The sequence below is a fragment of the Hyla sarda genome, chromosome 6, assembly GCF_029499605.1.
Source record: "Hyla sarda isolate aHylSar1 chromosome 6, aHylSar1.hap1, whole genome shotgun sequence".
NCBI lineage: Eukaryota > Metazoa > Chordata > Amphibia > Anura > Hylidae > Hyla > Hyla sarda.
The window spans coordinates 52,231,052-52,256,324 of record NC_079194.1 but is presented as its reverse complement, the minus strand read 5'-3'; the positions used below and the strand labels follow the sequence as shown (position 1 = coordinate 52,256,324).

Sequence of the window (25,273 nt, the reverse complement as noted above, 5' to 3'; positions counted from 1 at the left end):
ACTCTCACATCGCAGTGTCTGCTCGTAGTGGCGTATTGCAGCTCCGAGCAGGCACATGTAAAGAAACCATGCAGGGGTCCTTCAGCGGTGGATCTGCAGCATAAAATACGCTGTGGGTCTGCTCGTGTGAACGTACCCTAAAGCAGATGGGCTACCGGAGCAGAACACCACTCTGGGTGCCACTCCTGTAAGCGAAGATCAAGAGACTGAGGCTACAATTCTCGTGGGTTCACCAAAATCGGACAATAGAAGACTGGAAGTACGTTGTCTGGTCTGATGAGTCTCGATTCCAGCTGCAACATTTAGGTGGCAGGGTCAGAATTTGGTGTACACAACATGAAAGCATGGATCCATTGTGTCTTGTATTAACAGTTCAGTTCTTGAATGGGACTATGAGTTCACAGTACTGCAGTGGCCTTCACAGTCACCAGACCCCAATCCGAATGAGCACCTTTTTAAGGATGTGGTTGAATTGGAGATTTGCATTATGGATGGGCAGTCAACAAACCTGCTGCAACTGTGTGATGACAAACATCTTTAAGTAATGTTTCTAGCACCTTGTAGAAAGTATATCACTATGAAAGAAGGCAGTTCTGGGGTGTTTGTGTGATAGATAGATAGATATACCGGTATATCTATCTAAGACCTGATTTTCCACTGCAACTGTGGCTACTGTTTTCCTAAATTACAGGATTACTATCACTGACAGGCAGCTATCCCTATCCTCTGCAGCTGAGTGATCTCTTTACCACTGCAAACTCTGCAAGGACATTGAGAAACATTCTTCCACAGTTAGTAACCACCCGCCCAGACGTTTATAGTCACCGGAGGTGTGCAACTTGTTAAACGAAAAGCTATTTAAAGTAAGCGCAGGCATTCCAGGATTCTGAGAGGGGTGCTAAAGTAGTGTTAGTGTGTATGTGTGTGTGTGTGTGTGTGTATATATATATATATATATATATATATGTATATGTTTGTGTGTGTGTATATAAGGGATCGACCGATATTGTTTTTTTAGGGCCGATAGCGATATTCTGTAGAGGTAAGGGCCAGTAACTGATAATTTATACCGATATTCCGGAACAGCCCCGGCCAGAGACCACCGCCGCTGCCCCATTGCCTGCCCCATTCCCGGTTTTATAATTACCTGTTCCCGGGGTCCGCTCTACTTCTGTCTCCGGCGCCGTCCTCCTGAGCTGTCACTGTGCGCAATGATAGTGACGTCGTGTTGAGGACGTCACTCGTCATTGCGCTGCACAGCGTAACACAGGACGCGCAGAAGCCAGAAATAGCGTGGACCCCGGGAACAGGTAATTTACAAAACCGGGGATTGGGGAGGCAATGGGGTGGGGGGTGCGGCGCGGTGGTGGTGCGCGGGGCATTATCGGCAAGGTAATTGCCGATAACGTCCAAAATCGTGAATATCGGCCAAACCGATAATCTGTCGATCCCTAATAAATATAAATATATATTTTTTTTACTATAAAAATGAATGAATACATTTCCAGCTGTCAGACAACCCTTCATCAGTGATTTTACCCCCATTTTTTTTCTGAATATTAAAATAAAGATTTTGTCACATGGTTATAACTTATGAAGTCACGTATCAGAACTTGTCCAACCAAAATGCAGGAGGTGGTAAGCATAGGTTTTGTTCACACAGTATTTTAACCCCTTCCCTGTCAACAATTTTTTGCTATGTTTGTAACTCTTCATCTTCTAAGAGCCATAACTTTTATTTTTCTACATGCACAGCCACGAAGGTTTGTGTTTTTTTTGTGGCATTTATTGCACTTTTCACCCCTTAAGGACACAGGCTAATTTGCCCTAAAGAGTACCTGTCATGATCTTGTTGAATGTTATAATCCTCCCAGTTCACTGCCCCCATCCTCATAAACCACCCCCTGCCTTTATTTATTTATTTTTGTTTTCTACCATGATATTGCTTTGTATTTTCTGCTCAGTCTCAGTCAGATTCACAGACTGGGAAGGGGCGTTCCCCAGCAGGTGTGACATCATCTGAAGCCATACAGGGGAGAACTTCCTCACTCAGTGTGAGATGAGCTATGATTGGCCAAGGCTGCACACATACCCCTCAGCACTCCAGATTGTATTTCCTAAATTTGGACTTCTGACAGGCCAGCAGGATTCCAAAGTCTGTGCAAGAGATTAGTGCTGGGTGATATGACCAAAAATGCATATCACAGTATTTTTGTAAGTTATGGCGGTTCCACGGTATTCAATCCCCCCCCCGCTGGGGAACTAATAATATGTGACCTGCAGGCGCTGCTCCCATCGTCCTCCTGTGAGCCGCCGGCGCTTTTAATGAAAGAGTTGTGTGCCGCGGTGCTCAAAATGATTAATAAAGGACATCTCTACTGATTGATTTTACATATTCCTGTGCCCGGGCTGCAAAAAATAAACAAAATAAGCTTTGACTCACCTTCCTACGTTCCCCAGTTGCTCCGGTATCGGCCTCACTGTTCTCCGCTGCGATCCCCATGCTGCTTCCTGGGAACGGGAATGTCACAGAGCCTTCAGTGTATCACTGGCCGCAGCGATGTCCCGGTTCGGCCAGTGATAGGCTGAGTGCTCTGTCATGTAAGGAGCCGGCCGATTCCTTAAATGACATGATAGGCTGAGTGCACTGTCATTTGCTTTTTTTCCCTCCCTTTTTTGGTTTAGTTCCAATACACACAAAGGGAATAAACATGTGTATAGCAAAACATGTGTTACTGCAATCCTTTTCTGTGAGAAATACTAGAAAAATTTCAGGGGTGCCAACATTTACGGCCATAACTGTATATGTGTGGCTACAAACAGACTCAACTTTTGTTAGGGCTTTCTTTTAAAGGGGTAATCCGCTGCTCAGCCGTCATCATGAGGGGGTGGGGCTATGATGTCACAAGCTCCCGGCTCTAACATACCCTGAGCAGTGGAGTACCCCTTTTAAGCTGAAACAAAAAAGGACTGAGGTTAGGGGGGGGGGGGGTTGGGGGGGGGGGTGTGTATGTGTGGCTTGCAAGGTGGACCTACACGCTCACCCAGAGATGCAGAGTGGAGCTTGTGGAGTAAGGTACTGGAAGTCATATAGACTCTCGAATAGGGGGTGGTCCCTCAAGTTACAATATTAGTTGGCTCAGGACGATCATTGTATGTTGAGACCATAACTCTATGGAAACCTGGTAATTGGTTCTGAAGCCACCAAAATGTCATCCAAAAATAGGAAAAAGTTAGGATTAAAGGAAAATTTGTAGATAACTAATATAGATAAAGCAAATCCTTACATGTAAAAGTAAGAAAGATCTGCTGGAAGCTGTAATCACTGTCTATGTAGAGGACAGGAGCTTCTTCAGGGTCCTGTACAGTACACAATGTCCCAGAAAGTTAAATGGAGCCGTCCTTACTTGATGTCCAAAGAAGCAGCTAACTGTAGCACAGTTAAAGAGTACAGAACATGTAATACCTCCCTGTACTGTAGGGGGCGCTACCAGACAGTCATTCAGTAATAAAGGGTTTTTTTTACCAGTGAATGCCCATTCTGATTGGTCGGTTCTTCCAGCCATTTACACGTTTCACAGATCTGGACTGTCTGTACATTGTATGGTGAGTCTGGTTTCAAGTTACAATGGTCCAGAAAAGACAATTGTAAGTTGAGGAATCGCTGTATATCTTTAGTTGCCACATAGATAACACATACAAAGTTTCATTTGGAATACATATGTTGAGATATATATGTAGATTTTAAACTCTGTGACATTAAACAACAAGGCTAGAGTCACACGTCCAGCATTTATTTACAAGATTTTGTGTGAATTTGATAGTAAATAGGTTGGTTTGTGAACATGCCCCTTTTTTGTTCACCACATCCCATTTCTGGATTTGTAGGTTTATTTTGGGGTATTGCACCACAAATTTGTGGCGAACTGCCACAAAAGCAGGTTAGGTTTACTATTTAATAGGGTGTAGTTTTCGGAATGGGGTCATGGGGGGGGGGGGGGGGTCTCTGTTCTGGCCCCATGGGGGCTTTGTAAACTCATATGGCCCCAGACTTCTATTCCAACCAAATACTTTCTCCAAAATTCCATTGTCGCTCCTTCCCCTCTGAGCATTGTAGTGCATCCACAGAGCACTTTATATCCACATATAAGATATTTCATTACTTCAGACAAATGGGACACTCCCTGGCGAAGAGGGTAGCAAAACGGCGTAGGGGTTGTGTGTGCGCGTATAACGTGGTGATTCCGTATGTGCTGTGGTGGCTTTTCCCGTCCCGGGGTTTCTTTTTTGTAACAGAATTGTTGTTGGGGCATTTGGACCAGTGTTCTCATTTTTATCTTTTACTTATACCCTTCATTCTGCTCCCACATCTCATTACAGATTACTCTTCTCTTGTATCTTCTGTATTAGGCTTGCCTTATTTATGCACCTTGTGGCATTTTTTGCTTGTGAATTTTGTTGTTCATATACAACTGTTATTGGTTACTGCCTTCCAAGAGAACATCTTAGATCTCATCATGTTTTTAAAAATTATGTTTGTACAATAAAGCTTATTATTTTATCTTAATTTTCTATGTTTGGTGCCACTTATTTATAGGAGATAATATTATATTGAGAGAAATGGTGTTACAAATTTTGGAGGGACATTTTCACAATTTGGGGTAACATCAGCATTTTAGTAAAAAAAATAAAAATAAAATTATTTTCACAACTTCAACGCAAAGTCGTCAAATACCTGTGGGGTGTTAAGGCTCACTGTATCCCTTGTTACATTCCTTGAGGGGTGTAGATTCCCAAATGGTATGCTTTGTTGTTCTGGCACCATGAGGGCTTCCTAAATGTGACATGCCCCGCAACAACCATTTCGGCAACATCCGCTCTCCAAGATCCCATTGTCACTCCTTCCCTTCTGAGCATTGTAGTACACCCACAGAGCACTTTACATCCACATATGAGGTATTTCCTTACTCGAGAGAAATTGGGTTACACATTTTGAGAGGCTTTTTCTCCTTTTACCCCTTGTAAAAATGAAAAAAAAAATATGGGTCTACAAGATCATGTTAGTCTAAAAAATGAAGAATTTTCGCCTCCACTTTTGCTGCTATTCCTGTGAAACGCCTAAAGGGTTAACAAACTTTCTGAATGTCATTTTGAATACTTTGGGGGGTGTAGTTTTCATAATGGGGTCCATTATGGGTTATTTCTAACAAAGACCCTCAAATTCACTTCAAAACTGAACTGGTCCCTGAAAAATTCAGATTTTGAAATTTACTTGGTAAATTGCTGCTCTAATTTGATGCCCTCTGATGTCTTCAAAAAGTAAAAACTTGTCAACTTAAACTAGACATATTATATATGTGAATCAATATATAATTTATTTGGATTGCCTATTTTCCTTACTAGCAGAGAGTTTCGAAGTACCGTATTTTTGGTCATATAGGACACTCCGGCATATAAGACGCACCCAATTTTAAACCCTTAAGGACCGGGGGTTTTCGGTTTTTGCACTTTCGTTTTTTGCTCCTTGCCTTTAAAAATCATAACTCTTTCAATTTTGCACCTAAAAATCCATATGATGGCTTATTTTTTGCGCCACCAATTCTACTTTGTAATGACGTCAGTCATTTTGCCCAAAAATCTATGGTGAAATGGAAAAAAAAAATCATTGTGCGACAAAATTGAAGAAAAAAACGTTTTTTTAACTTTTGGGGGCTTCCATTTCTACGTAGTACATTTTTTGGTAAAAAATTACACCTTATCTTTATTCTGTAGGTCCATACGATTAAAATGATACCCTACTTATATAGGTTTGATTTTGTCGTATTCTGGAAAAAAAATCATAACTACATGCAGGAAAATTAATACGTTTAAAATTGTCATCTTCTGACCCCTATAACTTTTTTATTTTTCCGCGTATGGGGCTGATGAGGGCTCATTTCTTGCGCCATGATCTGAAGTTTTCAACTGTACCATTTTTGCATTGATAGGACTTATTGATTGATAGGACTTATTTTTGGCGTGTACGCCAATGACCATGCGGTTTAGTTAATGATATATTTTTATAATTCGGACATTTCCGCACGCGGTGATACCATATATGTTTATTTTTATTTACACTGTTTTTTTTTTGTATTTTTTTTTTTATGGGAAAAGGGGGGTGATTCAAACTTTTAATAGGGGAGGAGTTAAATGATCTTTATTCACTTTTTTTTTTCACTTTTTTTTTTTGCAGTGTTATAGCTCCCATAGGGACCTATAACACTGCACACACTGATCTTTATCATTGATCACTGGTTTCTCATAGGAAACCAGTGATTGATGATTCTGCCGCTTGACTGCTCATGCCTGGATCTCGCCGCGGCTATCCCGAACAGCCCACTGAGCTAACCGGCAGTTTTTACTTTCACTTTTAGCCGCGTGGCTCAGCTTTGAGCGCGCGGCTAAAGGGTTAATAGCGCGCTGCACCGCGATCAGTGCCGCGCGCTATTAGCGGCCGGGTCCCGGCTTCACTATGACGCCCGGCCCGCCGTGATATGATGCGGGGTCACGTTATATCACGGGAGCGGGACCAAGGACGTACTCATACGTCCTTGGTCCTTAAGGGGTTAAAGCCTAAAAATCTAGAAAATATAGATTCTGAACCAAATACAATGTAAAGTATAGGACAGTGATTTTCAACCTGCAGACCTTCAGATGTTGCAAAACTACAACTCCCAGCATGCTGGGAGTTGTAGTTTTGCAACATCTGGAGGTCCGCAGGTTGAAGACCACTGGTATAGGAGGTAATACTCACGTGTCCCCGCCGCTCCGGACCCATCACCGCTGCCCTGGATGTCGCCCTCCATTGCTGTCCCTGGGGTGTCCCTGTCGCTCCGGAACGTCTCTGCTGCCCGGTATCCTCACCCTCCGTCACCGCCATGACGTCGCTACGCACGCCGATCCTATTGGATGACGGGACGGCGTGCGCGACGACGTGATGACGACGGAGAGCGCCGGCACGGAGCAGACACCGAGGAGGCAGGTAAGGTCCCTCCCGGTGTCCTGTAAGCTGTTCAAGATGCTGCGATTTCCCGAACGGCCCGACTGAGCAGCCGGGTTAGTTTCACTTTTGCTTCAGACGCGGCGGTCAGCTTGGATCGCCGCGTCTGAAGGGTTAATACAGGGCATCACCGCAATCAGTGATGTCCTGTATTAGCTGCGGGTCCCGGCTGTTAATGGCCGCAGGAACCACCGGTTTTAATGTGTATTTGCCGTATAAGACGCACCAACTCCCCCCCCCCCCCCCCCCCCCCCAGTTTTGGGGAAGAAAAGGTGCGTCTTATACAGCGAAAAATACGGTAATAAAAATGCTAAATTTTCAAAGTATCGACGAAAATTTACCACCAACATAAAGTAGAATATGTCATGAAAAAACATTCTCTGAATCAAATTCATAAGTACAAGCATCCCAGAATTATTAATGCTTAAAGTGACAGTGGTCAGATGTGCAAAAAATGCTCTGGTCCTTAAGGTCAAAATGGACTCTTTCCCCAAGGGGTTAATGACACACCTTTATGTTGACCCTGCCCTCCCAGCCTTGACTGACCGCTTTCTACCTATGTACAGGAGGAACCAGTCAGACATGGACTGGGAGCGGCAGCCCATGAATATCTAGGACTCTAAAGTGAACATCGAGAGGATTTCTGGACCTCACAACACTGGGCTCACAACTCCGCTGATAGTTATTTTATTACTGCAAATAATAAAAGAAATGTCTGTGCTGAAATCACTATTTCTGATGCTACTTTATGCTGTCCTCAGACAGTGTGAACCTGGTGACAGATTCCCTTTAAGGGGATAGCTAACATTTAATTTTGATTGCATATCCCCAGTGGCTCCCACTGATCCTGAGAACAAAGAGGATGCGGTGCTCAGAGGAGTGACACAGCCCCTTTGTGTATTTTGCAGTCTCTGTGCTATTTTCATCATTGTTACAGCTATTACAGCTTGGCTGTGGCTGGAATGAGTATTTCTCATACCCAGAGGTTCCATTGGTTGGACCCCACAGCACATTCATGGTGACGATACTGTTTGTCATAGGCTGTGCCTCTTAACCTTAAATGGGCACTGTCAGATACAAAAACTTTTTGATATGTTGTAAAGCATGCAAAACCAATAGGTTTTGCAATTACTTTCATTAGAAAATTGTCAGTATTTCATACTGAAAAAGCCAAACAACTGCCCCCCCGCCTGCTTGGACACATACTATTCCTGCTGTGTCCATGCATCATCTCCTATGTCATGGACACACTTCCTTGATTGACAGTTGTGAGCACAGGGCTGGAGGAAAAATCCTCCCACTGTCAGCTTGTGTCCCGCTACTGTCAGTGAGGACAAGCTGGGAGTTGTAGTTTTTCTAATGCTAGGGGAGATGTGAGCAGACATCATACTGAGAGAGGGGGCGGAGACCTGCACAGTGAGGCCACACCCCCTCCCTCTGAGAGGAATTCAGACTAGTGAGCTAAATTAAAAGTGTAATAAAAAATAAATAAAGGTGCTAGACACATACAAATTAGATGTACATGGTCAGGATTAGGTACTGAGTGATAGATTTAAAATTGTTGGATCTGACGGGTACGCTTTAATGTCTGAACAGCACCACATGACCATATCAGATTAAGAGACTCCTAAAGGTGCCCATACAGCTTATACTAAAGCCAACACATTCCCCCGACTATCTAAGTTGTATGGCGGGGCCTCACGATTCTCCTCCATTAGGTAATGTCAGTGGAGAAAATGGTTGGGGTGCTGGATATTTGTCACCTGAACCTTTTGTTTTGGGAGAGAGGCCACCATCAGTGCTGTCTGGCTGCATCTTTCCTCTCCCTTTCTCATAGACAAAGCATACTCTTCAGCCGTGCCGACCATTCATGTATTCCATTCAGGATAGGAGAAAGAACTCTCAGCCAAACTATTATTAAAAAATGGGCACATTTCCTCTTTATTAACATTGTAATGTGAAATAGTAGAATAAAAACACGCTGGTTAACTTGCTATATTGTCGGGCAGTGCTCATTATGGGCTGCAAATGTTGCCTGTTTACCACAGATGTAAGTGTACATACTGCAAGTGTAGTAAGTAAAGATGTAGGCCTCCACGGCAGATTTACTTCGGTAAATGGACAAAAATAATAGCTGAAATCTACACAGCTCTGATTTCAAAGTGTGCCATCTTAGCAGTGTTGAACAGATCGGCGCACACAACAGTGTGAACCTAGCCTTGACCCCTTTAAAGATACCGTCCAGAACATAATCCTGTCTGACTGCAGCATTGTCACTGTCCCAGCTAAAGCACAGGCTGGTACAAAGTCCAGGAAGTGAGGGCGGGACTAGCACTCATCTGTGCTCACTCCTGTCCTATCAGACTGCAGAATGAAAACAGAGAGGAAGGGGTTACAGAGCAGCCTGCAGTGATTAAAGAGACCAGTGAGTACAATATAGAACCATTTATTTTTTTCCTGTGATATGAGAGGCACGCTTAAATGACCAAGGCCTTTATTTTTTTTACAAATTTGACCTGTCTCACTTTGTACTAATAACTTTGGGATGCTTTTACTTATCCGAGTGATTCTGATATTAGTTTTTTTTGTCATACATTGTGCTTTTTTTTGCGATAAATTTAGCTCCATACCTTCAGCTATAATTTGTAAAAAAAAAATATATATAATTATATATATAATTTTTTTTTTAATTTACATTCAGTTTTTTTAAGTTAATCATTCCACATAAATTAGCTAATATGTCTACTTCATTTTGGCATCATTTGTCCTTCTACTTTTAAGGATGTCAGAAATCTTAGGCTATGTACACATGGGCATGTCCACACAGAAAATTTCCGTGCAAACATTCCCCTGACAGTGGAGCAACAGCAGAACATGCCAGCGCTAGGACCGCTCGATAATGCGCTGTCTCATATACGGCAATGCATTTGTGTGCAGACTCTGCAGAAAGAATAAACATGTCTTTACTTTTTGTGGAATCAGAATTTCCACAGCAGAAACATCTGCTGTGGAAATTCTGCCATGTGCACAGCGCAGCAGAATCCCATTAAAATCACTAGGACTCTGCTGATAGGGAAATTCCATTGCCTGAACATACCCTTAGCAGCTTTGCAGATAATTTTGACAAAATAGGCCTGGGTGCTTGAAACTAGGGATCGACCGATATGGGTTTTTTTTTTTTTTTTTTTAGGGCCGATACTCTGTGGAGGTTAGGGCCGAAAGCCGATAATTTATACCGATATTCTGGTATTCCTTAAAGAATTCACAACAGGATTTAGAAACGTTACCCCTTTAGGTGGTTCTTGCTAATATAAAGGGGTGCTCTTGGGAAGTAAATAAAAATAAAAATTCCCCAAAGCCACCACAATACCTGTTCTGTGTTCCCTATAGTTATCCATCTGGCCCTTGTTGTCTCCAGAATATTATTTTTTCCTTGCTTTCAGCCCAGACTACAACTTACAGCAGTCAGTGTGCTTCTGTGTAATGGCTGCCAGCCAATTGCTTTGTGCATGCTGTGTTGTTGTAAACACAGTGAGCAGCACACACTGTACATGTCTTTTCTTTCAAACTATCCTTCAATAAATCAGCAATAAATCATGATATGCTCTGAATGGCAGCAGTTAGTGATTAGATCTACATCAGGCAAAGAGCAGCGTTATGAGCTGAGGAGACACTGCTCGATATAGCTAATGAATGATAGTTAGACAAATAGGTTGGTGAGAGGGAAAGGATGGGCTATGGGTTTAGTTCCCCGGAGTACCCATTTAAATGGTTAATAACAGCAGTTAATAACTGTAAAATTCAGCAAAATTTTTTGTGTGTGCTTGACTCGCACACAGGCCTCAGAAATAAGAAGCACCACATGGATTTTGTGGCCTTCTTTTTATAAGATGTTCATCAAGCACCATATTCAGTTGACAGTGGTGTGTTAGGTCTTGTTTTTGGCAGTACAAGCTGTAGATTTTATTGATTATGGGAAACATATAATAGTTTTACACAAGCAGGCAAAAAAAGTCATTGTTTTTTAAATATATACATTGGTACGGTTGTGGCGATACCCAATTAATTAATTTGTTTTTCTTTTCTTCCTCTGCACAACAAAATCATTTGAAAAAAGAAAAAACACAAAAAAATGATTTGCCATATTTTGACAGGCCAAATTTTTTTTAATTTTTTACGGCTGACAGTTATGTGAGGACTTATTTTTGAGTAAGGAGCTGCAGTCTGTATTGTCCTTATTATGGGGTACATATGACCTTTTTTGTGAATTTTTGGTGATCTCTTCCCTCCTAAGCCTCATAGACCACCATGCCTGGTTATATAATAGCCAAACATAGAGAGAACTCCTCATGTACACAAGACAATGTATACTGAAAAGTTTCCTGCCTGAAATGACAGTTACATTTTAAGAGCTTTAACCCCTTAAGGACTCAGGGTTTTTCCGTTTTTGCACTTTCGTTTTTTCCTCCTTACCTTTTAAAAACCCTTTCAATTTTCCACCTAAAAATCCATATTATGGCTTATTTTTTGCGTCGCCAATTCTACTTTGCAGTGACATTAGTCATTTTACCCAAAAATGCACGGCGAAACGGAAAAAAAATCATTTTGTAACTTTTGGGGGCTTCCGTTTCTATGCAGTGCATATTTCGGTAAAAATTACACCTTATCCTTATTCTGTAGGTCCATACGGTTAAAATGATACCCTACTTATATATGTTTGATTTTGTCGCACGTCTGGAAAAAATCATAACTACATGCAGGAAAATTTATACGTTTAAAATTGTCATCTTCTGACCCCTATAACTTTTTTTTATTTTTCCACGTACAGGGCGGTATGAGGACTCATTTTTTGCGCCGTGATCTGAAGTTTTTATCGGTATGATGTTTGTTTTGATCGGACTTTTTGATCACTTTTTATTCATTTTTTAATGGTATAAAAAGTGACCAAAATACGCTTTTTTGGACTTTGGAATTTTTTTTGCGCGTACGCCATTGACTGTGCGGTTTAATTAATGATATATTTTTATAGTTAGGACATTTACGCACGCGGCGATACCACATATGTTTATTTTTTTTTACACTGTTTTATTTTTTTTATGGGAAAAGGGGGGTGATTCAAACTTTTATTAGGAAAGGGGTTAAATGACCTTTATTAACACTTTTTTTTTTTTTTACTTTTTTTTTTTTGCAGTGTTATAGGTCCCATAGGGACCTATAACACTGCACACACTGATCTTCTACACAGATCACAGGCATGTATTAACACGCCTGTGATCAGTGTTATCGGCGCTTGACTGCTCCTGCCTGGATCTCAGGCACGGAGCAGTCATTCGCCGATTGGACACCGAGGAGGCAGGTAAGGGCCCTCCCGGTGTCCGGTCAGCTGTTCGGGACGCCGCGATTTCACAGCGGCGGTCCCGAACAGCCCGACTGAGCAGCCGAGTCACTTTCGCTTTAGAAGCGGCGGTCAGCTTTGACCGCCGCTTCTAAAGGGTTAATACCGCACATCGCCGCGATGTGTGGTATTAGCCGCGGGTCCCGGCCGTTGATGAGCGCCTGGACCGACGCGATATGATGCGGGATCGCGGCGCGATCCCGCTTCATATCCCGGGAGCCGGCGCAGGACGTAAATATACGTCCTGCGTCGTTAAGGGGTTAAAAATAAACTACTCACTTGCCTAGGAGAGATTTGGGGCAAAGATTATCGGTAAAGCAAGCCGGCGCTACAATTGCTCAGAATTGTGGCATTGCATTTCCGAGCAGATTCTGCCCCAAAAAAATGAACAAGTACATTCTCTCGGTGGAGTCTAGGATCCGGAATTTCCACTGTGGAAATTCCATAATGTGAATGGATCAGCCGAATCCCATGGAAACCAAAGGGAGGCTGCTGCATCGAATTTTCCATAGCAGCATTCCACTCAGAAAATGCATAGTGTGATGTATTGAAAACCATAAGGCTAATTTTCCACTTTGTTTTTTTTTTTCTGGCAGTTTTTGGAAAACTTCCACTGCTGTTTTTGAGCCAAAGTCAGAAGTGGATCCATAAGGGAGGAGTAGTGTAAGTCCTTTATAGGTCCTATTCCTTTTTGAATACACTTCTGGCTTTGGCTCAAAAACTGCAGCGGCAGTATTCCAAAAACTGCCAGAAAAAAACCAAAGTGGAAACTTAGCCTAAATCTGCTAGTCAGGAATTCCTGAAGCTGAGTCATTGGCCCTCAGGAATTCCCCTCTTCTTAGCAGGCCTGTTGTAACCACAAGGGGGCTCTTCATTAAGGTAGGTTTCTGATGTAACAATGTTTTCAGCTATCCCTCCATGGATTGCTTACTCATGACAACCAGAAGTGCAGTTTTTTTTTTCCCCTATAACATCTATTTCCCATGTGGCTGCTCGTTCATGAGAGTTTAAAGGACATCGTCAGCAAAATACAACTTATCCCCTATTCACAGGATAGGGCATAAGTGTCTGATTGCAGGGGGTCCGACCGCTGGGACCCCCCTCCCCCCGCAATCTCCTAAGCGGGGCCCCGCATTGCCGCTCTATGTGAGCGGCTGATGCACGTAGTATCAACCTCTCTGAGGTCGACGGTACACCCCCTCCATGCCCCTTTCCCGCCCTCTCCCCATATTGTTCTATTGGAGAGGCGGGGAGGCATGTTAGGAAACTCCTGCAGTCTCGAGCATGGAACGTAGGTCACTTGTGTTCCCCGATAATTGCTTCCCTTTCCCAACAGAAACTGTTATTGGGGTTATCTCAGGAGTTGAAAATATATTCTTTCCTTGCTCCCTAGCAGTTTATTTCCACCTTTTATGCCATCTCAGACCTATACCTTCTCTCTCACTTGTGACAATGAGTAATAATACCAGGTTACCCCTTTGACATGTAAGTGGAGCAAGGACTAACACTCTGGTCCTTTGAACAGATATTATAAGCTGTAGTTCTACAATCAATAGATTTCAAGGCTTTTTCTGGTTGGAATCTTTAGCAGAAGCGCAGGTTTCAGCATGCCCTTAAAGCTGTGCAGATTTTTTTTCTCACTGCACTTGAATGCAGATGTGAACTTTAACACTTTGTTGCAGATTCTGATTTGGGAAATTCACGAGTAATTTGAATTGTGCACATGGTCTAACTGCATCCTTATTCTCCCTTTTTTATACTATACAGTATTTGTACAATGGACAGTAAGTGTAAATTTGACTAGTGGTGGAGGTATTATACATGAGTCTGACTGGACTAATTAAAGGAGAACTCCAGTGGATTTTTTTCTTTTCATTGTGCCCAGACTAAAAAAGTAAAATAACAATCTTAAATTCCCTTCCTGCCGATTTCCCTTCAGCCCCCCCCGCCCCTCCACCCGGTGCGCTTATATCATTATTTTGTCTTCTGGACCCGGTCTTTTTCCGCATTCTGGAGTCTGATTATGTCACACTGCGCTCAGCTTATTGCCGGCTCCAGTGATGTCCCGCCTCGGCCGGTGATATGCTGAGCGCACTGTCTTGTAAGTAGCCGGTGGCCCGGACCCAATACATGACCGTGTTCAGCATATCAATGGCCAAAGCGGGAGATCGCTGTGGCTGGCAATAAGCAGTGTCACGCATCGGGCTTCACGATACAGAAGACAGAAGAGCAATATCTGTGCTCTTGGTAAGCAGTGGGAGGTAAGTTAAAGTTCGGTATATATTCTTGCAGCCCGAGCATAATGGAAAGATAAAAAAATTCCACTGGAGTACTTTAATTACTGAGTATAAAATTCATCACACTACCTGATATTTAACAATTTGTTAGTATACCTAAAAACAGTGTAGGAGTTCAGTTCAGTGAAGAGGGGAAAGCTGCATAAGGCTAGGTTTGCACACAGGTTTTTTTTTTCTGGTGTTTTTTGGGAAAACTACCACTGCCGCTTTTGAGCCAAAGCCAGTTTTAAAAGTAATGGGAAAAGTGTATTTAAAAGTAATGGGAAATACACTGCTAAAAAAAAATAAAGGGAACACTAAGATAACACCTAGATCTGAATGAATAAATTAATCATATGATTATATATATTTTGTCTTTACATCAAAATCATACAAAATGTATCAATGGAAATCAAATTTATCAACCCATGGAGGTCTGGATATGGAGTCACACTCAAAATCACAGTGGAAAACCCCACTACAGGCTGATCCAACTTTATGTAATGTCCTTAAAACAAGTCAAAATGAGGCTCAGTAGTGTGTGTGGCCTCTCCACGTGCCCGTATGACCTTCCTACAATGCCTGAACATGCTCCTGATGAGGTGGGGGATGGTCTCCTGAGGGAAGTCCTCCCAGACCTGGACTAAAGCATCTGCCAACTCCTGGACAGTCTGTGGTGCAACGTGGCATTGGTGGATGGAGCGAGACATGATGTGCTCAATCGGATTAAGGTCTGGGGAACGGACGGGCCAGTCCATAGCATCAATGCCTTTCTCTTGCAGGAACTGCTGACACACTCCAGCCACATGAGGTCTAGCATTGTCTTGCATTAGGAGGAACCCAGGGCCAACCGCACCAGCATATGGTCTCACAAGGGGTCTGAGGATCTCTGTACCTAAGGGCAGAAAGGCTACCTCTGGCAAGCATATGGAGGGGTGTGCGGCCCCCCCCAAAGAAATGCCACCCCACATCATTACTGACCCACTGCCAAACCGGTCATGCTGGAGGATGTTGCAGGCAGCAGAATGTTCTCCACAGCGTCTCCAGACTGTCACGTCAGTGTGAACCTGCTTTCATCTGTGAAGAGCACAGGGCGCCAGTGGCGAATTTTCCAATCTTGGTGTTCTCTGGCAAATGCTAAACGTCCTGCATGGTGGTGGGCTGTAAGCACAACCTCAACCTGTGGACATCGGGCCCTCATTCCACCCTCATGGAGTCTGTTTCTGACCGTTCGAGTGGACACATGCACATTTGTGACCTGCTGGAGGTCCTTTTGCAGGGCTCTGGCAGTGCTCCTCCTTGCACAAAGGCAGAGGTAGTGGCCCTGCTGCTGGGTTGTTGCCGTCCTATAGCCTCCTCCACGTCTCCTGGTAGCCTCTATGGACTGGACAGTACGTTGACAGACACAGCAAACCTTCTTGCAACAGCTCGTATTGATGTGCCATCCTGGATGAGCTGCACTACCTAAGCCACTTGTGTGGGTTGTAGACTCCGTCTCATGCTACCACTAGAGTGAAAGCACCGCCAGCATCAAAAAGTGACAAAACATCATCAGCCAGAAAGCACAGGAACTGAGAAGTGGTCTGTGGTGACCACCTGCAGAAACACACCTTTTTATTGGGGGTGTCTTTCTAATTGCCTATAATTTCCACATGTTGTCTGTTCCATTTGCACAACAGCATGTGAAATTGATTGTCAATCAGTGTTGCTTCCTGTGTGGACAGTGTGATTTCACAGAAGTGTAATTGACTTGGAGTTATATTGTGGTGTTTAACTGTTCCCTTAATTTTTTTTGGAAAAAAGGAAAACCTGTTTGTAAACCTAGCCTTAAACAGCTGTGACACAGTACAAATCCAGGGCTGCTCTTGCTCTTCTATTTGCACAAAACTAATTATACAGCCTTTACACTCACAAACAAAATAACTTCCACTTGTCTAGACATTAAACGACAACCTTACTACCTATACAAGTGGCTTCCTACCAGCCACCTGACAAAGTGGACATCAAGATGGGCTACCTTGCATAAGTATAACCTGTCCCACAAGAGATTAGCAGAGTTTCAGTTCCCTCACAGCCTCCCAGTGCACACTATGTAGAACCTCTAGTACCTGGGCTGACTCAGGGTAAACTTAACAACCTGGACTGACCAGAAAGGGAGTGACATGCCCCACTACCAACCTGCCTGACATTCTATTAAAATCCAGACATGTGAACAACATTTTTTTTTTCATATCTTACCCAGCTATCCCTGGATGAGATATGTACTTCCTGCAGCCTAGTACATACGTGACCGGTATCTTTGAAAAATGTAGCAATCCCTGACCACCATTTCTGTAACTGTCTAACAACCATCCTTAAAGGAGTAGTCCAGTGGTGACTCAGTGGTGAACAACTTATCCCCTATCTTAAGGATAGGGGATAAGTTGCAGATCGCGGGGGGTCCGACTGCTGGGGCCCCCTGCGATCTCCTGTACAGAGCCCCGACAGCCCGCGGGAAGGGGGCGTGTCGACCTCCGCACGAAGCGGCGGCCGACACCCCCCCTCAATACAACTCTATGGCAGAGCTGAAGTGCTGCCTTCGGCAATCTCCGGCTCTGCCATTGAGATGTATTGAGGGGGCGTGTCGGGTGCCGCTTCGTGCGGGGGTCGACACCCGCTATCTGGCCGGAGAGCCTGGCCCCCGTACAGAGAGATCGCAGGGGGCCCCAGCGGTCGGATCCCCCCCCCATCTCAAACTTATCCCCTATCCTTAGGATAGGGGATAAGTTTTTCACCACTGGACTACCCCTTTAAAGAGTTAGTGACTGTCATTTGAAAAATCTTTTGATGTTTTATCCAGACATGTCAGAAGGTTAAATTGCACTGGGTTTCAGTCCGGAGACCCATTGAGATTGCGAGTTTGAAGAGTGCTGCCACAGTCTTCAAACTCACAATCTCCAGTTGGTCGTTCCCTTCGACTGCATAGACTAAAGCAGTGAATAAGTCTGATTTGATTGACATCTGGGGAGTTAAGCATATGCTGCCACAAACTTCACTGGCTTATAGCTCGCTATCGCAGCAGGTCCCTTTGGGATGACATGCCAACATTTTTTACAAATGATTAATGCATTCTTTTTTAGTTTTTGGTATTAGACCTGTAAAATGTGTTTTTTATGTTGTTTTGTTTTTTACTGATTACCCTTCAATGGATCTAAAAACTGTCAGATCTAAGAACTTTTATATGTTGTTTCTGATAAAAATGAAAGACCTTTTGTAATATGGTTGTTAATTTTTTTTTTATATATTTAATAAAGAGAATTGCTTCAGAAAATCCTCCCCACTAGGGGTCCCCATACCTACTGGGACACTAACCAGTCCTGCAGCAGGATCAGGCTTGTCCATGAGTCAAGGACAAGAGATGACCCTTGGGCAAGGCTGCATGAGCGGACCCACCAATCACCTCCCACCACCACAAGTGAGGGACACGCCCCCTTCCCTTGTGAGGATTTATAACCCTGTGACCTAATGAAAAGAGATATATTTATAATAAACAAGCTGAGTACCCGGTGTTGCCCGGTTTTTCCTAATTAATCCTTGTGGGAGAGGAAAAGCAACAAAAGAGGAAGCTTTTGTCCTCATATCCGGACCCCATATCCCCTTCTCATATCCCGACCCCATATCTCCTCCTCATATATCAACCTCATATCCCGTTGTTATATATGTTCTTATAGCCCGACTATATCCCGTCCTCCTATCCTGTCCACAGGTGGGGCTGAGTTGTGATGAAGATATTGTAAGCCGGAAATAGAATGGGGAGTGGTTTTGTGGAAGTGATTTGCAAGCCAGACCGATGCACAAAAAAGGTTAGAAAATAAAAAGGGGTGCGGCTTTAAGGGTGGGAATAGCTTTTGGAGATGAAACATGGCAGGTAGGGAGGGTGTGACTTGCAAGCCGGACTGATGCACTCATCAGGAGATGCAGAGCGGAGCTGTGGGGTAAGGTACCAGAAGCCCCATATACTTGCATGGAACTTGAAACTAAAACCCCATCCTTCATGTAAGGGCGTAGTTTAGGGTTAACTTAAGTATCCTATATTTTTATATGACATAAGTAGCATGTGTACCAAGTATTATCTAAATTTCTCCAGCCGTTTGGAAGTTATGCTGAAACATATTTCCCATACACTTGCATGGGACTTAACCCCTTAAGGACTGAGGGTTTTTCAGTTTTTGAATTTTCATTTTTTCCTCATCACCTAAAAATAACTCTTTCAATTTAGCACCTAAAGATCCATATGATGGCTTATTGTTTTGCGCCACCAATTCTACTTTGTAATGAAATCAGTCATTTTACCCCAAAATCAACAGCGAAACGGAAAAATAAAATCATTGTGCCACAAAATGGAAGAAAAATGCCATTTTGTAACTTTTGGGGGCTTCCGTTTCTACACAGTACATTTTTCAGTAAAAATGACACCTTATTTTTATTCTGTAGGTCCATATGATTAAAATGATCCCCCTACTTATATAGGTTTGATTTTGTCGCACTTCTGAAAAAAATCATAACTACATGCAGGAAAATGTATACGTTTAAAAATGTCCTATTCTGACCCCTATAACTTTATTTCTCCATATACGGGGATGTATGAGGGCTCACTTTTTGCGCCGTGATCTGAAGTTTTTATCGGTACCATTTTTGTTTTGATCGCTTTTTATTCATTTTTTTTTGTTTTTATGGTATAAAAAGGGACAAATATGCTACTTTGGAATTTTTTTGCACGTACGTCATTGACCGTGCGGTTTAATTAAAGATATTTTTTTATAGTTCGGACATTTACGCACACGGAGATACGACATGTTTTGTTTTTATTTTCAGTTTTTTTTTTTTTTTATTGGGAAAAGGGGGGTGATTCAAACTTTTATTACGGAAGGGGTTAAATGATCTTTATAAAAAAAAAATATTATTTTATTTTTTTACTTTTTTTTTGTGCAATGTTATATAGGGGACTATAACATGCAGTACATTGATTCAATACACTGATCCCTGCCATTGCATTTAATGGCAGGGATCAGTGTTATCGGTGGTTGATTGCTCAAGCCTGGATTTCAGGCTTGGAGCAATCAATCGCCGTTCGGACGCGCAGGAGGCAGGTAAGGGACCCTTCTGCTGTGTGCAAGCTGATTGGGACATCGCAATTTTACCGCAATGGTAAAAAAGCTTTTACTTTCACTTTAGACGCGGCGATCAACTTTGATCGCAGCGTCTCAAGAGTTAATGCTGGACATCAGTAGCCACTGGTCCTGGTTGCTTATAGCAACTGGAACCCGAGTATGATGCGCGCGCTCACCTGCGGAGCGCGCGTCATACCTCAGGAGACGCTTATGGACGTTCATAAACGTCCATGTGCGTTAAGGGGTTAAGGACCAGGCCAATTTATTTATTTTTTGCGTTTTTCGTTTTTTTCCTCTTTGCCTCCTAAAATCCATAACTCTTATGTTTCCATCCATAGACCCATATGAGGGCTTGTTTCTGGCGCAACCAATTGTATTTTGTCATGACACCTTACATTTTTTCCATAAAATGTACGGTGAACCCAAAAAATTTTTGGAGTGAGGAAACTTAAAGAAAACCGCTATTTTGCTAATTTTGGAGGGTTTTGTTTTCACGCTGTACTTTTAACAGTAAAAATGTAATGTTTTCCTCTGTGGGTCAATATGACTAAAATGATACCCATGATTACATTTCCCTATTTTGACCATTTATAACTTTTTTTTCATTTTTCTGTATATGGGGCTGTTTGAGGGCTAATTTTTTTTGCGCCATGACCTGTGTTTTTTTTTATTTTTTAAATTAAGCTTACGCTGTTCACCATACGGGATCATTAACATTATATTTTGATTGGACATTTACGCACGCGGTGATAACAAATATGTTTAATAGGGAAAAGAGGGGATTTAAAATTTTTGTTGGGGGAGGGGATTTTTCAAATTTTTCTTTTATACTCTATTTTTTTTTTTTTTTTTACTTTTATTTTTAACTTATGTTACCATAGAGGACTATTCATGGCAATCATTAGATTGCCAATACTGTTCAGTGCTATGCATAGGCATAGCACTGATCAGTATTGTCGGCGATCTTCTGCTCTGGTCTGCTGGAAGGCAGACCAGAGCAGAAGACCCTGGAAAGGCGGCGGAGGCAGATGATGGGACCTCTGGTCGCCATCTTACCATGCAGGTCCCCAGCTGCTATCAGCAGTGCATGACTCGAGCACCGCTCTGGTGCTCGCGATCATGTGCAGGACATAAATGTACGTCCTGGTGCGCGAAGTACCACCGCACCAGGATGTCCATTTACGTCCATTGTCGTTAAGTGGTTAAACAAAAACTCTGACCGGCGTAAATTGGGGTAGGTTAGGGTTAAATTAACTATCCTATATTTGTAGTTGGCATTTACATATCATGTGTACCAAGTATTATAGAAATGTCTTGCGACATTTGGAAGTTATGTAGTAACATATCTTTCCCATAGACTTGTATGGGACTTTAAACAAAAACCCTGACTCTCGCAAATGGGGGTGGGTAAGGGTTAATTTACATGTGTACCAAGTTTCATGGAAATATCTTTAGCCATTTAGAAGTGATGCTGGAACATTCATACACACATTGGGGGAGATTTATCAAAACCTGTGCAGAGGAAAAGTTGCTGGGTTGCCCATAGCAACCAATCAGATCTCTTCTTTCATTTCTGAAAAGGCCTTTGAAAAATGAAAGCAGCGATCTGATTGGTTGCTATGGGCAACTCTGCAACTTTCCTCTGGACAAGTTTTGATAAATCTCCCCCATTGAGTTATATATATATGTATATGTGTGTATGTGATAGAGGCATGAAAATTGGATAAACATGTGAGGATTAGGTACATTATTTATTTTATTTATTTTTTGTCGAAGGTATGTGACAGGTACGCTTTTTAAATGCAGTTACTATGGTAATAAAGAGGCAAGATATTGCACCTTTTTATTATCAATATTAAAGGGGTACTCCGCTGTGCCGAACGCTGGAGCCGGCGCCTGGAGCTTGTGACGTCTCGCCCCCTCAATGCAAGTCTATGGGAGGGAGCGTGACGGCTGTCACCCTCCCTCCCATAGACTTGCATTGAGGGTGCGGGGCGTGACGTCATGAGGGGTGGGGCTATGACATCACGAGCTCCAGGTGCCGGCTCCAGCGTTCGGAACACTTTGTTCCAAATGCTGAGCAGCGGAGTACCCCCTTTAACATATTTTTTGTCGATGGCATGTGGCAGGTACGCTTTTTAAATGCAGTTACTATTGTAATATAGAGGAAAGATATTGCAAAAATGTGTTTGCTTATAGTGTTGCTCACGAATATTCGCAATGCGAATTTTATTCGCGAATATTGCATATCGTTTTTTTTTTTGTTGTTTTTGTTTTTTCACAGTACACATAACAGTGATCACCCCTCTCTGCTTCCAGCTTGAGTGGTGTAAAGAAGGCTCTAATACTACTGTGTGAGACTGGCGCGCGAATTTTCGCATATGCAAAAATTTGCATATGCTAATTTTCGCATATACAAATTTTCGCATATGCAAAAATTTGCATATGCTAATTTTCGCATATATGAATTTTCGCTTATGCTAATTTTTTAATATGTTCATTTTCGCATACACGAATTTTCGCATATGCGAAAATAAAACGCGAGTATTACGAATATGCAAATTTAGCGAATATATGTAGAATATTCGTCAATATATTTGCAAAATATCGCGAATTCGAATATGGCCTATGCCGCTCAACACTATTTGCTTATGTACTGTTTTTTGAAACACCTTATTATTGATATTAAAGGGGTACTCCGCTGCTCAGCGTTTGGAAGAAACTGTTCCGAACGCTGGAGCCGGCACAGGGAGCTCGTAACGTCATAGCCCCACCCCTCATGACGTCACGCCCCACCCCCTCAATGCAAGTCTATGGGAGGGAGCGTGATGGCTGTCACGCTCCCTCCCATAGACTTGCATTGAGGGGGTGGGACGTGACGTCATGAGGGGGCGGGGCTATGACGTCCAAGCTCCTGGCTCCAGCCTTCGGAACAGTTTGTTCCAAACGCTGAGCAGCGGAGTACCCCCTTTAACATGTTTAGTAGTAAGAAATAAAATTGCCATTTATTAAAATTCCCTTATTTCACTGCAGGTCACACAGCTTACATTTCACGACGCTTTCAAAATGAATATGTCTCCATCTTCATCAGATGATAACTTAAGTACTTCTCAGCTTAGTAGCCCTCCAACGCCACAACTTGTGCCAGAAGGCGGTGGGAAATCTACTCCTCCAAGTAAAAGCAAGAAAGGACAGCGGATGGATCGTGGTAGCGAAGAGTACCGTATGCGCCGGGAACGCAACAACATAGCCGTGAAGAAAAGTAGATTAAAAAGCAAGCAAAAAGCCCAAGATACACTGCAACGGGTCAATCAGTTAAAGGAGGAGAATGAGAGGCTGGAGGCAAAGATTAAGCTGTTAACGAAAGAGTTAAGTGTATTGAAGGACCTTTTCCTAGAGCATGCACACAACTTGGCAGAAAGTGTACCACCAGAGACTTCTGCAGCTGGACCGGAGCAAGCCGCACCGTAATTTGTAGTACATTTTATAATATTTTGGTGGCAGAAGGCAAAATAGACTTTGGGACAAAGAAAAAGTTTGACAATTTTTCATGGATGATGTAAAAAAAAAAAAAAATAGTGCTGGTTTGTTCAACTTGTATACACTTTAGGTGAATAGAACTTCAAAAAGTTCAAAAAGTTATAATATTCCAGTTATTTTCATTTTAATTATTCAAAAAAGTTATGTTACAATCTATTTTGAATTATTATTTTAGCCTCTGTTCACATCTGGCTGTCACAGTTTCCATCAGATTTCATAGGAAAAGACAGGATAAACGGGGCTGCGTTTAGCACTATGAGGCGATGGAACATGACAGGCCCCATTGTCATCCATTGGGCGCCGTTAGGATGAGTGTCTTGACCGATCAATCACTGTGCATCGTAAACTAAGGCTATGTTCACTTCTACCTTGTGGTTTCTGAGTTTGACAGCTGCTAGTTTAAAGGGGTACTCCCTTTATCCCCCTATGCAAGTGATAGGGTATAAGATGTCTGATCACGGAGGACCCCCATGATCTCTGCTACGGCACCCCAGACAACTTGTGTAGGGAGCGAACTTTGCTCCGTGCCGGATGACTGGCGATGCGGGTCTGAGGCTCGTTATGTCACGGCCACGCCCAGCTCGTGATGTCACGGCCACGCCCCCTCAATGCAAGTCTATGGGAGGGGCGTGACGGATGTCACGCCCCTCCCATAGACTTGCATTGAGGGGGCGTGGCCTTGATGTCAGGAGCGGGCTTGGCCGTGACGTCACGAGCCTCTGGCGCTGCACCAGACGCTCTAAGCGAACATCGGGCGCAGCAGGGATATCGTCCCATCGACGGGACCCCCGTGATCAGACATCTTATCCTCTATCCTTTTGGATAGGGGATAAGATGTCTATGGGCGGAGTACCCCTTTAACATTGCCGTGGCAAACACAATGTTACATTCTGATATAACAAAAACAACAACTTTGTGATAGAATATGTTGAAATTTTAAATCTGTTTGTTTTTATGTCCAGAACTCTTATTCTGTGTTTTACGGTAACAGGCAGTGAACTTAGGGTTTGTGGTGTAATGTTACAGTCATGTGCTTCCTCCATTTTTGTTCTGTACTTGATGCTACTGTACATATACAGTATGTTATTCAGAAGTATAGGACAAATAGAAATAAACTAAATTACAGAATCAGACCTGCTGCCTGTTACCCTTAAAATTAATTTTTTAAATTAGTTGCTTATTTTATTTATAAAAAAAATTTCATATGCACTTAGAGAATGAAAAAAATAAAGGTTTGAAGGCGGTTTTAGCTGTTCTATGGAAATGAGGTGTTAAGATTTTTACTACTGTTTTAGAGTGTGCTGTACAAAAAAAATATCTTGCTAAAACTAAGGGCTCCTTCTCACGTGAATGGTTAAATCTGTTCTCGTTAGAAAAGTACATTTTTATAGTCCGGCACAAGAGCTGATTCTCATGAAGGTTGAATTGTGATATATTTGTGAAGTTTGGGGGCAAAAGTGTTTGAGGATTTGAGGTTTCCTTCTTCCTAAATAAAGCGCTAAGAACAAGGCCTGAGCATTCTAGCTTGGGCAGTTCAGCTTTTTACTTAAAGGGGTACTCCGCCCCTGGCATCTTATCCCCTATCCAAAGGATAATATAAGATGTCGTATCGCCGGGGTCCCGCTGCTGGGGACCCCGGGGATCGGCGCTGCGGCACCCCGCCATCATTACTGCACAGAGCGAGTTCGCTCTGTGCGTAATGACGGGCGATACAGGGGCCGGAGCAGCGTGACGTCATGGCCCCGCCCCTCATGACATTACGGCCCGTCCCCTTAATGCAAGTCTATGGCAGGGGGCGTAATGACCGCCACGCTCCCTCCCATAGACTTGTATTGACGGGGCGGGCCGTGACGTCACGAGGGGCGGAGCCGTG

General features: G+C 43.0%; 1 protein-coding gene across 2 annotated transcripts in view; it reads left to right on the top strand.

Annotated features, from left to right (window-relative positions):
* The window catches only part of CEBPG (CCAAT enhancer binding protein gamma), a 44,659-nt gene extending 19,604 nt beyond the window's left edge, over positions 1-25,055 (top strand). The window contains exon 2 of one of the 2 annotated variants that reach the window (XM_056523711.1): positions 22,894-25,055. In XM_056523711.1, coding sequence (XP_056379686.1) covers positions 22,927-23,331 — 405 coding nt within the window. In that variant the 5' untranslated portion in view covers positions 22,894-22,926 and the 3' untranslated portion in view covers positions 23,332-25,055. The remainder of the gene's footprint in view (positions 1-22,893) is intronic. The other variant, XM_056523710.1, reaches the window with a different exon arrangement.
* Positions 25,056-25,273: the final 218 nt, after the last annotated feature.